General features: G+C 46.7%; 1 protein-coding gene across 2 annotated transcripts in view; it reads left to right on the top strand.

Moving 5' to 3' along the window:
* Positions 1-14887, top strand: part of MCCC2 (methylcrotonyl-CoA carboxylase subunit 2) — a 63222-nt gene that overhangs the window by 33844 nt on the left and 14491 nt on the right. For both annotated transcript variants that reach the window (XM_070569879.1, XM_070569880.1), the window contains 4 exons: positions 5366-5430; positions 9573-9672; positions 9785-9880; positions 12788-12860. In XM_070569879.1, the coding sequence (XP_070425980.1) occupies positions 5366-5430; positions 9573-9672; positions 9785-9880; positions 12788-12860 (334 nt within the window). The remainder of the gene's footprint in view (positions 1-5365; positions 5431-9572; positions 9673-9784; positions 9881-12787; positions 12861-14887) is intronic.

The raw sequence follows: 14887 nt of genomic DNA, 5'->3' as shown, positions 1-14887 counted from the left end.
TGATTGATTGAAGTAAAATATACATAATTAAATTTGTCGTCCTAACTATTTTTAAGTTATTATCATTCTGTGGTGTTAAGTATATTCACTTCATTGTGCAGCCATCACATCTCCAGAACGTTCTCATCTTCCCCAGCTGAAACTCTGTCCCCATTGAACACTAACTCCCTATTCCCCCCACCTCCACCACCCTTGACAACCTCAGTTCTCCTGTCTCTGTGGATTTAACTACTCTAGGTATCTCCTAGGAGCGGAATCATACGGTACTTGTCCTTTTGTGACTGGCATATTTCACTTAGCGTAATGTCCTTAAGGTTCGGCCATGTTTCAGCCTGTGTCAGAATTTCCTTCCTTCTTAAGGCTGGATTATATTCCGTTGTATGTATATAGCATGGTTTGTTTATCCATTCACCCATCAATGGACTTTTGGGTTGCTTCCACTTTTGGCCTATTGTGAATAGTGCTGCTGTGAACATAAGCGTACAAATATCTATTTGAGTCCCTGCTTTCAGTTCTTTTGGGTGTATACTCAGAAGTGGAATTGCTGGATGATATGGTAATTCTGTGTTTAATTTTTTGAGGAATCACTTAATTCCTTTTATGGCTGAAGAATATCCCATTATATGGATAGGCTGCAGTTTTTATCCATTTATCATTGGCAGACATTTGGGCTGTTTCTACTTTTTGGCTATTATGAATACTGCTGCCATGAGCATTCATGTACAGATTTTTGGGTAGACATATGTTTTAATTTTTACTGGATATATACATACCTCTGAGTACCATGCTGGGTCATGTGGTAACTCTGTGTTTAACATTTTGAGGAACTGCGAAACTGTCCAGAGCGTATGTTCTGTTCCCACCGCCAGTGTGTGAGGGTCCTTGTTTCTCCACATCCTCACCAACACTTGTTATTGTGTGTCTGTCTTTGATTATCGCCATCCTAGTGGGTATGAAGTAGTACCTCATTGTGGTTTTGATTTGCATTTCCCTAATAGCTGATGATATTGAGCATCTTGTCATGTTCTTGTTGGTCCCTAATAGCTGATGATATTGAGCATCTTGTCATGTGCTTGTTGGCCATTCGTATATCTTTTTTGGAGAAACATTTATTGAGATCCTTTGCCCATTTTTTAATTGGGCTATTTGTCTTTTTATTGAGTTGTAAAAATTCTTTGTATGTTCTGGACACAAATGTCTTATCAGATATATGATTTGCAGATATTTTCTTTCATTCCATGGGTTGTCTTGTCATTTTTTTGATGATATCTTCTCTTGAAGCATGAAAGTTTAATTTTGATAAAGTCCGATTTATGAGAGAGTCCAGTTTTTTCTCTTTTTGCTTGTGGTTTTGGTGTCATGTCTGCTAAGGCGTTGCCTACTCCAAGGTCACAAAGATTTAGTCCTTGTTTTCTTCTGAGAGTTTTAGAATTTTAGCTCTTCCCCGAGGTCTGTGGTCCGTTTTGAGTCCAGTTGGGCTGTGGTTTAGGAGGCTCCAGCATCCTCCTGCATGTGGATCTGCTCCTGTCGCAGGATCGTTTCTGGAGAGGACTGTCCTTTCCCCATTGTGTGGATGTGGCTGAAGTAAAAACATTTATCTATTTTTTCTTCTACCTCGGCTGTACTGTTGTTTGACTCAAGGTCAATTACGAGTAGATAATTACACACAGGAGTTAACTTGTGTGTAAAATGGGGGGAATTGTACATTTGTAAGCTTGCATTTACATAAACTGGAGAAGACACAGTAAGGGCTGTTTAAATGCAGAGGAGAGGGAACAGGCTGGGAGAGAGACCGCTGCCTTCTCAGCCGGCGAAAGCATTACCTTCTCAAAGAGGTTAAGTTTTTCAAAAATGAAAAAATAAGAACAGGTGAGGTAGAACAGCTGTGAGAGATGCTGTCAAATTCGAATCCCAGCAGCCTGTGAGCATCCCTGGTGGGCTAGCCACGCGATTTGCTGACCCCCGTGCAAAACGAAAATATGGGACCTCTTGTTCAAAGAGTAGGAAAAAAGTGCTATTAAAGGTACTAAAGTAGAAAACATTTTCCTTTCTTCTGTGGTCCCTTTACCCATCTTGGTGTTTTTTATTTGCTGTTTAGTGACATGCACCCTCAAGCATGGGATACTCCCCTCCCCAGGTGTCTCTCTTTCCAGCAGACCTGCCATCCCAACCCCAGTGGACACATGGCCCCGAGGGCGTGAGCCTCCGTGCCAGGGTGTGCTCGGTCCCCGGAGGGGCAGTGGGTGAGAGGCTAGCCCTTAGCTCCCACCCCACCCCCACGAGTCACCTGTTGTTGAACACAGCTCAGCGCAGCCAGCCCAGGCAAGTGATGGCGCTGCCGTGCTCTGTCCTGAGAACTGTGAGGTGCACGCCTGACCTCTGTCCTCCCTGTGCCCATGCCTGGCCCCCAGCAGGCAGATGTCATGGCTGCTCCTTGGGGCAGCAGGAGGAGGTAGTCAGGGCCCAGGGCCCAGCCAGCAGGGATGCAGGTAGCTGAGAACTCATCTCAGGGAGGTGGTGGGAGGCCGACCGCGCAAGGGCTGGGGCTCCAGACTCCAGTGCACATGCTCCGTTGTTCATCAGACTCCCCTTACAGAACACACACTCGGAGATAAAATCAGTGAGCTTCAGGAGGACGGCCACTGAGCATTAGGCTCCACACACGGGGCCCTTCTGAGAGTGGGACCCTGCGCGACCTCACTGCCACCTGCCCATGATGCGGGCTCTGAGGACTGGAGCATGTCATCCTAGGCTCTTCCTTGCCTCCTCTTTGCTCAGCTCCATCCTAGGGATTTTCAGTAATGCTTCATTACTCTGCCATGCATATGTCACAGCGCGATCCTGGACTTCAACGTGATAAAGAGAGGGTGGGCGAAGACACAAGTAATTACTACACCTTGCAACAAAATGTCCCATTATTTAAGTAAAATCCAAGAATGTGAAGTAGGTGAAAAGAAGAACATCAAGGAAATTATAAAACTATAATGTCCGTACAACAGGATATTATTCAGCCATAAAAAAGGAATGAAGTTCTGACAGATACCATAACATGGATGACCCTTGAAAACATTATGCCAGACACAAAAGGACACGTATTGTGTAACTGTTTCTCTGAAATATTTAGAGTAGGCAAGTTCCTAGAGGCAGAAGTTCATCAGTGGTTTCCAGGGCCCAGGAGGAGGCAGAGTGGGGAGTGACTGCAGGTGAGGGGGTCTTTGGCGAGCGAGGAGCGTTCTGGGGACGCAGGCAGTGGCGATGGTTGCACATCCTCGTGAATGAGCTAAAAATCACTGAATTGTATGCTTTTAAATGGTGAATTTTATGGTTTATGAATTATATCTCAAAAAGTAAGTTTATTGCTTCAAAAGTCTGTCAAAGAATCATCTTTGGTTCTGGATTATTAACACAAATTTGTTTAAAAGCATATGTTAAAAAGAGCGTATGCTTTCATGTGAAATAAGCGTATTTTCCAAATGATTGCATTAATTTTTAATAACTTTTATTGTGGAGAGGTAAGCTGAAGAGCTGCCATTTCAGATGTGCTGTCTCAAGACATCGTTCTCGAAGCCGGCAGGGTTTATTGTTCTCTATTTCTCTAGCTACTGTTGGTTAATGAGAGGGAAAGTCACTCAGAATTTACCTTTGTATAGTAAAGGGAACTAGCTTTCTGAGGAGTTGTTTGTTTTTCATTAGAGAATGAGTGAAGATGTGACTGAAATGTGAAAACATCTCTTGGGGATATAGGCAGCGTCATAAAAGAGACTCAGGCTGGCTGTTCTCGAGAGGAGATTCTGTGTAGAGGTCGGCAGTTACGATGTCCACCCGTTGGCTCCGACGGAGCCTGTGCTGTGGAAGCAGCTCAGCGGCCCGAGAAGCCTGCAGTTATGGGGAGAACAATATTCACAGGCAGAAAAGGCAGCAGCAGCCTCATCTGCTTGAGAATTCTAAATTTTGATGCTTGTTTTACTGAAAAGTGAGAAAAGGTTTTGTAGGTTTCACACACGGTGTGGGGTTGAGTTGCTTTAGCTTTCAGTGGCTTAAAGTGGTTGAAAAAAGCAGGGTAATAAGACAAGATTTGAAGGACTTTTTGTTTATCTTCTGAACTTGTTATTCAGGAGGAGGAGCTGTTGTAATTTTCTCTAGGACTTTTGTCGTCTTTGCACCTATCACAGCATCAAACACGCTGTGGACGTCCAGTGAGTGCTGACCAATGACAAGTCCTGCTTTCCGTTGATATCGTCAGTTCCCTGAAAATGAATATAGTCTATCAGTTGTTTATTCCTTTTTACAACTTTAAATATCCAGACACCTCTTATATTGTCTGGACTGAATGCTGTTTTACACAGAATTTTTTGGGAAGAAGAGAACCAAGAATTTAGTTCTGGGGGTGGAATAATTGGAGGTGGAAATTTTAATTACCTCTACCTGTAGAATAATATTTTATTTAAGACAGAGCTTTTGATGTAGTGAATAAGGAACTTCTATGCTGTATTTCAGATTAATGTTCATTATTCTAATAAAAGCTTTTCCTATTTGAAAAAAGAAAGAAATCAGTCAACCCTAAGCAGTGTGAATCAATAAGCAGTTGCTAAGGGATCAGCTTGGCATTTGGCACTGAATGATTCTTCTGTCTTTTTCCTGTTAGAATTTCTCAGGCTATAGTTAAGTCCTTAATTTATTGCTTGAGGTTTCTTTGTTTTTGGTCATAATCTGCTGAATCTTTGTTGTAGGTAATCTTGGAGGTTTTTTCCCCATCTTAAAGGTATTACACCTGTAACGGTTTGTGATCAGTAACTAGCATTTTTCAGTATACGTGAAAACAGGGCATTACTTCAGTACATTTACTGAGTGTTTAGATGTGAGCAGATCACAGCTCGTGCCCTCAGGGCACTCACAGCGAGGGACCGCAGAGACACGAGCAGGGTACTGAGATGCAGCCTGCAACGGTCTTGCTGGAGACCCCCTGGGCCACGGATGAGCGGGTGTTGCTCTGTGAATGGTGACAAGGCCCAGGGGTCAGGGAAAGGTGATGTGAGGGGGAGCTTGAAGGATGAGTCGGGACTCTCCAGGTGGGTGAGTGGGAGGGCGCCCAGGCAGTGGGTGGGCGTGTGCGCAGACAAATGCTCAGCCTGCGTGTGGAGGCAGCACGACTCGGGGAGGACGGTGAGCTTTCTGGCCAGAGACGCCTGGCTCCCTTTGGGGGCTGGGCAAGTTCCTTCGCGCCCCTGGGTGCAGGTGTTCATCTGTACACTGGAGACGGTGTACCTCAACTTGGTGGAAGGGAGAGTGGCAGGCGTAGGAGGCCGGGTGTGCATGTTGGGAGAGCATCGCCTGTCTCACCACCGACCTTTATCGTCCGTCACAGGTGAAAGCAGCGACCGGAGAAGAGGTGTCAGCCGAGGACCTGGGGGGCGCCGACCTCCACTGCAGGTGCTGCAGCGGCCGTCTCCTGCCAGGGTTCACGGCCCTTTGTTGGTTTGTTTAAGAGAAGTTTTAAATTATTTTTTCCAAGTGCTGAACTGGCCGGATCAAACCACAGTGTGTTGTCCTCGAGCTGCTGTTTGAGGGTTCACTTTGAACTGTAGGGGTGCATTTCCAGGCTGGAGCATCAGCTTTTCCCAGAAGGACTGAGAGGCCGTTTGTTTTTCTAGCAGACATCCATCGAGCACCAATTGTGTGCCAGGCACCGTTCTGGGTATTTGGGATAATTCGATAGACGTTGCCTTTGACGTCAAGGAGCTTGCATTCTAGTCAGGGTGGTGGCAATAAACAGCCAGTTACCAAAACCTTATATAAATATAGTGCGCACACCACAAGGCCTGTGAAGGGGAAGTTAGGGAGAGCCCAGCAGGGGGTCTGACCCAGTGCGTGCAGGTGTTATGACTGTTGAGTTAGCATTTGTTAAGTGGCGCACAGATGCCGAATGGTGAGCCCTGGTCCAGAACAGACCACACAGAGGTGGAAATACAGGAGTTTATTACCCACAGGTCCTGGAGGAAGTACGTGAGTGCCTCAAGGGGCTGTGTGGGGAGGTCAGGGCCGAGTGCAGGCAGTGAGGCAGGACCTGGGGCACAGGCCTGTGTTAGGGTCTTTGGGTGGAGTGCTTCGGGGTCCCAGGGTAGGGCCAGATTGGTCAATTCATATGCAAAGAGCAGGGTTCAGGTGAGCCCCATGGGGTCTCATCTAAGGGGTGCATAAGGCACACAAGTGCTAGGAGGCAGGGGAGGCTGTGGCCACCAGGGGCTGTTGCGAAGTCACATCAGGACCTACGTTTGCTGTGGCTCCATGGCTGCTGTCTGGGGCATGTGCCTGCGTGAAGGGCCAGTGTCAGTTTAAGGTCCCTGCAGGCCACTTGGCCAAACAGAATGACGCGCAGGCAGCAACACCATGGAGTAGCTCAGCTAAATTCCACAGCAGGTGAGCATTTAACAGCAGGGTCTCTCGGAGGAAAACGTCCTGCTCTGGCATCTGCTAGTTTCTGTGGTGTAAGTTGTCCCACCATGGCTGATTTCAAACTACCAAGATGACACCACTGAGCGTGGAATCGGGGAGGGATGGACCATTGGCTCTTGTGTGTCGGGTGTGAGTGGCCCCTTGACATCACTGGTCCGACAGTTTTAGGTTAGAGTTTAAGATTAAGAAGACCATTGGGGCCAGCCTGGTGGCATAGTGGTTAAGTTCGCACGGCTCTGCTTCAGCAGTCCAAGGTTCACATGTTTGGATCCTGGGTGTGGACCTAGCACCGCTCATCAAGTCACACTTGTCTGTGGCGGCGTCCTGCATAAAATAGAGGAAGGTCAGCAACAGACGTTATCTCAGGGCTAATCTTCCTCACCAAAAAAAAATAAAGAAGACCATCTATGTCCTAGAATTTTATGAGGAGTGAATGAGGTGATACATGTAAATCATTTGAAATGATACCTGCTTTAAATAAGTACCTATAAATGTTAACTACCACTATTATTATTTATCATCATAACTGGTGATTAAAGGTTTTAGACTTTTTTTTTAAGAGCAATTAGGAAATCATGAGCAGCTTTTTTTTTTTCTTTTTCTGCTGAGGAAGATTCGCCCTGAGCTAACCTCTGTTGCCAATCTTCCTCTTTTTGCTTGAGGAAGATTTGCCCTGAACTAACTTCTGTGCCAGTCTTCCTCTATTTTGTATGTGGGTCGCTGCCTCAGCATGGCCAATGAGTGGTGTAGATCTGCCCCTGGGAACTGAACCTGGGCCACTGAAGCAGAGGGCGCCGAACTTAACCACTGGGCCACAGGGCAGGCCCCCAGGAAGAGCTTTAAGCAGAGATGTGCTGTTATCAAATATTTCACTAAAGATCCCTCTGGCTGCTGACTGGAGAGGGCTTGGAGTGCTGGCAGAGTCTGTGTGGGAAGTCGGGCGGCTGCGTCCACAGCGTGGGTGAGGGATGCTGGGCCTGAGCTCCGTTTAGAGGTGGGATCGAGGGCCTTGGATGTGGTGGATTTCCTGTACGGGGCACAGGAAGGTGAGGTGACAAAGGTAATGACGTGAGGTGGTTTCATTTCCTGGACTGGGAAGACGGGGAGGGGTGGATTGGGGATGGGGCAGGGGCTCCAGCGTTCCTTTTGGACCTGAGAAGTGAGAGATGCCTGAGACATCCCAGCAGCGATGCTGAGGAGGCAGCTAACTCTGAGTCTGGAGCCTGGATCAGTGCTGAGGACATGTGCTTGGCGTCCTCAGCGTGGAGGTGGGCTTTGAAGCCCTGGGACTAGCCGAGCTCGCTGGGGTGGATGTCGATGTGGAAGAGGGCCTGGGACGTGAACGGCAGGTGCATGTAATCCTCCAGCCCCGTGGCCGGGCAGGTGCTCTGCCAGATGGACACGCCAGGACGCGGGCGCTGCGGGAACGGTGCAGAAAGCGGGGGAGGAGTACAGCATGGCCTGCCCACTGTCCCATCGTGAGCACTGCCCTGCCTGGTGAAGGGCGGGCCAGGGCCCTGCCTCGCTTCGGGTCTCATTTGTTCCTTTCTCCTCGAACGATTACTGTGGATGGATTGAGTGTGCTGTGTTGTGAGTAATGCACAGAGTTTCAGGCCTCGCCTCTCCCCTCAAGGATTTGCAATTTAATTAGGCAGATAAGAGAAATGAATGAATGAACTGAAAAACAATTCCAAAATACCTGTGGTAGCATGCTTCCAGTGTTACAGCCAGAGGCGAAAGGAAAAGTGGTTCAGGGAAGGAGTGGAGGGAGCTGGGGTGGGCAGAGAGGAGCGCGGGGCGGGGGAGAACATGGGTTTCTGCCCGAGTGTGCCCAGCATGCTGACTCAGGAGCACCACCCGTGAGCAGAGGGCGGCTCTCTTCTCTGGCTCTCCCACCGTCCCCAGGCGTGGAGTGGAGGTTCAGCCTGGAGAGGAGGAGGGTGCAGGTGGAGCGGGCGCGTGGGCTCAGGACACAGAGGGCTCCTGACCAGGCAAGGAGATAGTGTTTGAGGAGCAGTAGTTGTTTAAAAAGTTTGACTGTCTGGAAACAGTTGTGTGGTGCAAAGCTGCAGGCGGTATGTCAGGTTAGGGTGCGGGTTCAGAATTCGTCCTGCGTTAGTCTCACTTTGAAACCCCTGTGGCTGGACAAACCGCGTAACCTCCTTGGGCCTCCCTTCCCCATGTGTCAAATGAAGACGAGACTAGTTCCGGCCTCGAGTGAAGGTCGGGTGCAGACCCGCTCCCTGTTACTTCCAGCTGCTGTTGCTGGTGATAGCCTGTTCAGAATCACGGGAAGTGGTTAGGTACTGATGGCTTTTTTTGGACAGTGTCATAAAATTTACTGGTCACAAACCGGGTATTTCTATCTCTTTGATTAATCATCCGTAGTAGTTAATTTGGCATAAAGACATATAAGATAGTCTCATCAGCGGTTTCCCCTTCCTGCTGTTTTGGTAAGTACCAGGCAGTTTTTAAAAGAAAGCACTTGACTTTAAATATTTACGGACTTGGAAGCAGGTCCTTCTTCTGTTTGCTTATGAATTTCTACAGTGTGGCTAGCAGTCAGCAGTTGTAGCTGGTGGGAAGCATTTAAAGTGTGTGATCTGGGGCCGGCCCGGTGGCGCAGCGGTCAAGTGCACACCTTCTCCTTTGGTGGCCCAGGGTACACCAGTTCGGATCCCGGGTGCGGACATGGCACCGCTCATCAAACCATGCTGCGGCAGGCATCCCACATATAAAGTAGAGGAAGATGGGCACGGATGTTAGCCAGGGCCAGTCTTCCTCAGTAAAAAGACGAGGATTGGCAGATGTTAGCTCAGGGCTGAGCTTCCTCAAAAAAAAAAAAAAAAACCAAAAAACAAAACAACAACAACAAAATGTGTGATCAGTTGAAAAAGGGGCATTAAATTAAAGAGGCTGAAGGGACCGCCGTTTGCAAAGGCATCAGAGGGCCGCAGAGGGGTGGGCGTGGTGTTGGCTCCTCCTTGGGAACTCCCGGCCAGAGGAGCACGGTGACATGACCCATCGAGAGCCTTGCAGGAGAGACGGTAGCGGGGTCTGAGACGGGGCGTGATCTTCCTCTGCCTGCTCTGACCGTTTCAGTGCACTTTACTCTGCAGACAGTCCGGAGTCACTGACCACTACGCTCTGGATGATAACCACGCCCTGCACTTGACCAGGAAGATTGTGAGAAATCTAAATTATCAGAAGAAATTGGATGTGAGTGGGATATGTTCTTTTATCTTTTATTTTCCTGAGAAGCATTTTCGCTTATGTTACCTTGAAACAGTGTCTTTAAACTGCTTAGCATGATCTTTCTATATTTCTGCAGGTGACCGTCGAGCCTTCTGAAGACCCTCTGTTTCCTGCTGATGAATTGTATGGAATAGTTGGCGCCAACCTCAAGAGGAGCTTTGACGTCCGAGAGGTGTGTGCAGCGGGCTGGGGCTATAGACTTGCCGCTGTCTCTTCACACGTTTCCATGTTCAAAGCTGAAGTCTGTATGGATGTGCTCATGCCCGGGGCCGTGGTGGACCCCAGGGAAGAGTGACACCTCGGGAAAGATCCTCTCCATGGTGTGGGCGTCATCGGTGCCCAGTAAATAGCAGGAGAGGGGGGGGAAGCCTCTGCTCATTGGAAAGCTTTCACGGTGACAGAGCCCGGTGCGTTCGTAAGCAGGACTCGGTGTCCCTGTGGGCGTTAGGAATGATGGAGGGCAACTTCGTAATTTTCAGCTGTTTCTTTTCAGTGGTCTTATTTCAGGAAATGGATGAAATGTCAGAAAGTTGTTGAAGGAAAAAGCAGGCCCTTTTAGATCAATCTGACATTAGCAAAGCTTGGGCTTCCGATTCCAGTAGAGGACGTCGCTATGGCTACAGGCTGAGGTCTGCATGACAAGCATCTGTGTTTGCAGAGAGCACGTGGTCTTTTATTTTGTTCAGTGCCCATGTCTGGCAGAATAATTTTTAAATTAGGAAATTAATACCAGATTCTATGCCTTAATATTTTAAGTTACTTTTCCTCTTGACTATAAAACTATCACATACTAAGTGTGCAAAATGTAGAAAATACAGGAAAACATAAAATTGCTTACAATTCTACCATCCGGAGAAAGCAGTTAATATTTTCATGTTTTGGCTTAATTGTGTATATTTTTATCTAGTTGAACTGGTACATACACATAGATAAATATACATATATATTTTTAAAATTCTGCTTTTTCTAGTTTAAATTATAAACATTTCCCCATTCTCTAGTTCTTCATGAAGTGTTTTCCATGGCTGGGGCTTAATTCCTGTAAGAGTACCTGGAGACGTGGTAGGCACTCTGTAAATATTTTTTTGAATTAATGAATATGGTATTCTGCTTACGCATGTGTACAATTATTTATTTAGGCAATATTCTACTACTGTTAGAGAATCTTAAATCCTGGATTTCTATGGCGCTTCAACTGGTACTTCACTTTAGCTAGGTGGCTTAGTGAACTCTGCATTTTAGAATTAGGCTTTTAGTTTGACTTTTCAATTAATTATAAGCACAGGAAGGAATGGTACTTATAAATTTGATGTCATTGAAAAATGAGTTGTTCTCAATAGCCCGGTTTTCTAGAGGATAAAAATTCACCCTTTTAAGCATAGCCACTCTTTTCATGTATTCAACAGTATTTATTGAATGCTTGTTCTGGGAAGTATTGTTTTAGGCACCAGGGTTCAGAGATGAGCAAAACATACAAATCCAGGCCTTGGTGTAGCTCCCTGTCGTTTTAATGGAGGTCTTTCTATAAAGACAGACTCTCGCTGCCTTAAATAGCGTCCTGGACTCGTGCCTTTTGCTGTCACGTTCCTCGTTGTGAAGATAATGTATTAGTTTTTCTGTCCGGCAGGCAAGCCTCGTCTGGAGGTCTTACTGGTGTCTGGAGCTGTGGGACGGCCTGGAATAGAGCGGAAACCCAGGCTCTAGTCCTTGTTTCCTTAGTCAGCGGTACTGGTCATGACCCTTTCTGAGCACCGAGTCCTCTTCTGGAAAGAGGAATGATGTCATGTTGTCTGTCTGCTTCCTGCAGTCTGTCTTTGTGAGGATGCCTTCATGTATTTTACGTGGCTGGGTGGTGTGATCATGAGCAGATAGAAGTAGTTTCACAGTAAGCGGCCCTGGGTCGTGTGCCCTTTGAGTGGCTTTATGTTCGTGTGGAAGGATGGTATGTGCTGATTGTTTTTTTAAACATACAATTTTGGAGGTGCATAGCACTTAGAACAGATAACTGTTCTATCCCCATTATATTATTGGAACTTTCAGGAAAATAACTAAAAGATAATTCAAAGTAAGGTTTTGCTTTCTGGAAAGAAAGATACTGGGCAGCACTCAGTCATTTTTCAGCCCTTGCGTCTTACAAAGAAGGCTGTGACCGACGTGGTGACGAGGAGGAGGAAGTTTGAGCTGGGTGGAAGATGATGAGCGTCATCTAGAACAGTTTCTGGAGAAATTTGGAGTGCGCTTCATGTTTGGAACTCTTTGAAATAGTCCTGAGTAAGGATGAGCCCCAACGACAAACTATTCAGTAATTGCTGCTGCTTTTAGATTAACTCTGTGTATGCGGGATGATCCTGGAAGTCTGTCGGCTTCATAGTCAGTGAGCTCTGTCGAAGGCTTAATAACGATAACTGCCTTTTACGGACAGCCAGGCGGTGTGCTTCAGTTAGCACTTTTTAAGTCTTGTCTTTTTTTCTTTTAAACAGCTGAGGAAGACGGCTCAGAGGATTTTAGTTTACTAGCCTATGACTCTCATTTTTCAGTGGTAGAGCTAGAGCTGGTTCTTCATCTCAGCATTATTTTCTTAGGTTCCTTTACTGCTGGTTCGTCATGTCTTCACGACTTTGTCACATCTTTGTAGGAGTGAGAACCGATACTCTGAGGGGTTAAATACCATACTCCAGGACACACAAATCCCATGTGATACCTTAGGTCGGAGTCTAAGTCTTCTGACCCTCAGCTCTCTACCTTCTAGAGCTTTCTGAGGGAGTCCGTGACAGTACGTTCAGTACATTTGAGCAGGCCCTGCAGCTCTGAGGCTAGCAGCCAGCCCACGGTCTCTCTGCTTCTCTGCTCTGCACATGGTGCTCCTGCTTCTATAGCACAGTGTAAAATCAGAACCCAGAACAACTTCAGGGCATTAACCGCGAACGCAAAGTAAAATTCTAGTGAGAGGATTTTCTGTGTAGGGTGAAGTTTTGTGAAAGTGACAACTTCTCTATGAATTTGTTTTCCTTATAAATAACTTTAATGCAACAGTTCTTTGGTAATATAATTTCTCAGGGACACTTATTTTTCCTCCTAGGTCATTGCTAGAATCGTGGATGGAAGCAGATTCAGTGAGTTCAAAGCCTTGTACGGAGACACGTTAGTTACAGGTACAAAGATGAAGAATTGACAATGTGAACCTTCTCTGATGCTTTGAAGATAAGTCATTCCTCGTATCAGGCTGGATGCGCTCGGCAGGGGCTTTGTTATTTACAGCAGTACAAGTATGTGAGTCAGTATCAAAAGGAGCTGTTTGTAAAGATTGCTTGTAGCTGAATGGCTTCATGCATCCAGAGAGTTTAAAATGATGCCGGTCAGATGCTGTGGGGTGGGCCCTTATCTGTGACTTTGAGGCATTAGCTGTGTAAAAAGGTTCTTATCCTAGTAAAATTAGCAGAAATATTTGTAGTTCTTTTTGTTACTGTGGATAACTATCATTATTTCGAAAATTTCAGTACTCTCTCCTTCGTTCTTTAGTCTCCAACTCAACTAGGAAGTTACATATGATGTGTGGCTTCCTGGAAGGATGTAGACTGAGTTAAAGCTTCTCACAGCCTCTGTGTAGGTCTTCGTCGATTCACGCAAACGCTAGGTTGAGAATACAGCAGTTGCCCCCTTATCCAAGGGTTTGCTGTCCGTGGTTTCAGTTACCCACGGTCAACCACGGTCTGAAGATATTAAGTGGAAAACTCCAGAAATAAACAATTCCTAACTTTTAAGTTGCACACCATTCTGAGCAGTGTGAGGAGATCTCTCGTAGTCCCGCTGCATCCCACCCGCGCCGTCCAGCGGGTCGCCCATCGTCTAGCGGATCCACGCAGTACACACGCCCCGCCCGGTAGTCGCTGAGTAGCCTCTTGGTTATAGATCGACTATCGTGGTATCACGGTGCTTGTGTTGAAGTAACCCACATTTTACTTAGTAATGGCCCCAAAGTGCAAGAGTGGTGATGCTGGCGACTCGGATATGCCCAAGAGAAGCTGTAAAGAGCTTCCTTTAAGTGAGAAGGTGAAAATTTTCCACTTAATAAGGAAAGGAAAAGAATGGTATGCTGAAGTTGCTAAGATCTATGGTAAGAATGAATCTTCAACCCGTGGAATTGTGAAGGAAAAAGAAATTTGTGCTGGTTTTGCCGTTACACCTCAATTAGGTACGTATAGGTAAAAATATAGTACACTCGTACCACGTAGCGATGTTTTGGTCAAGGATGGACCGCACGTGCGACAGTGGTCCTGTAGGGTAAGTCCCTTACAGCCTAGGTGTGTGTAAGTGCATCCGTGATGTTCACACGATGGCGAAGTCACCTAACAGTGCATTTCTCAGTAGAAGGCCCTGCTGTTCACTGAGGCATGCCTGTACATACAGGGCTGCATCCTGTCCTCGGTCTCACGCTTCCACTGGGAGTCCTGGAACATATCCCCTATGGGTAAGGGGGGACCACAGTAGAGGACAGAATACCAAGTCTGAAAAAACAAAATAAGGAGGTTTATAAGGTTAATTCGTTCATCTAAAAGTGTTAAGGTTGTAGGTCTTTGAAGAAAGTATTTGAAATGCAGATGCTAGACCCATGATAATCTATCATAGAGAAATGGCAAAACAAATTTGGGCATTTTATTTGGCCTTATCACAGCTCAAAAACGTAGCAGTTAACCTGAAGACAGCATATCAGAGTAGAAAAAACAACCAGCTGCAGAAGTCCGAGTTGCAGATGTGCGTCGAAGCTCGAGGCGAGTCACAGCACTTCCTCCCGGTCTGACCCACGAGCACGAGACGGCTGCACCCTGGGAGCGGGCTGAGGGTTTGTGCTCAGGTGTTTAGTGATCAGGAGCTGCTTGTTTGCTGTATAGACAGGATTTGTCACCAGATAGTTCAGGATGTAACCTCACTGTGCAGCAGCTTAGAACAAGTTAAAGCTGTGTCTGCTTTCTCACAGGTGGATGGGCTGTCCTTGTCATCCGTGTTTACGTATTTGCTCTGTACTTGACAGAATACTTGTGAACCTTAGCTGTCTAGAATTCCAGGGGTAGATCCAGTTTCTTCCATCTCTTCTGGACTGTATTGGAACTCAAAGTTGGAGAGAGGGGAGGGAAGTGAAGAAGAGAAGAGGGGCGGGCATGGGAGGGCCAGAGGGGCAGGA

This window comes from Equus przewalskii, chromosome 13, assembly GCF_037783145.1.
Source record: "Equus przewalskii isolate Varuska chromosome 13, EquPr2, whole genome shotgun sequence".
In the NCBI taxonomy this organism is placed as follows: Eukaryota; Metazoa; Chordata; class Mammalia; order Perissodactyla; family Equidae; genus Equus; species Equus przewalskii.
This window is presented reverse-complemented; position numbering and strand designations above follow the sequence as displayed.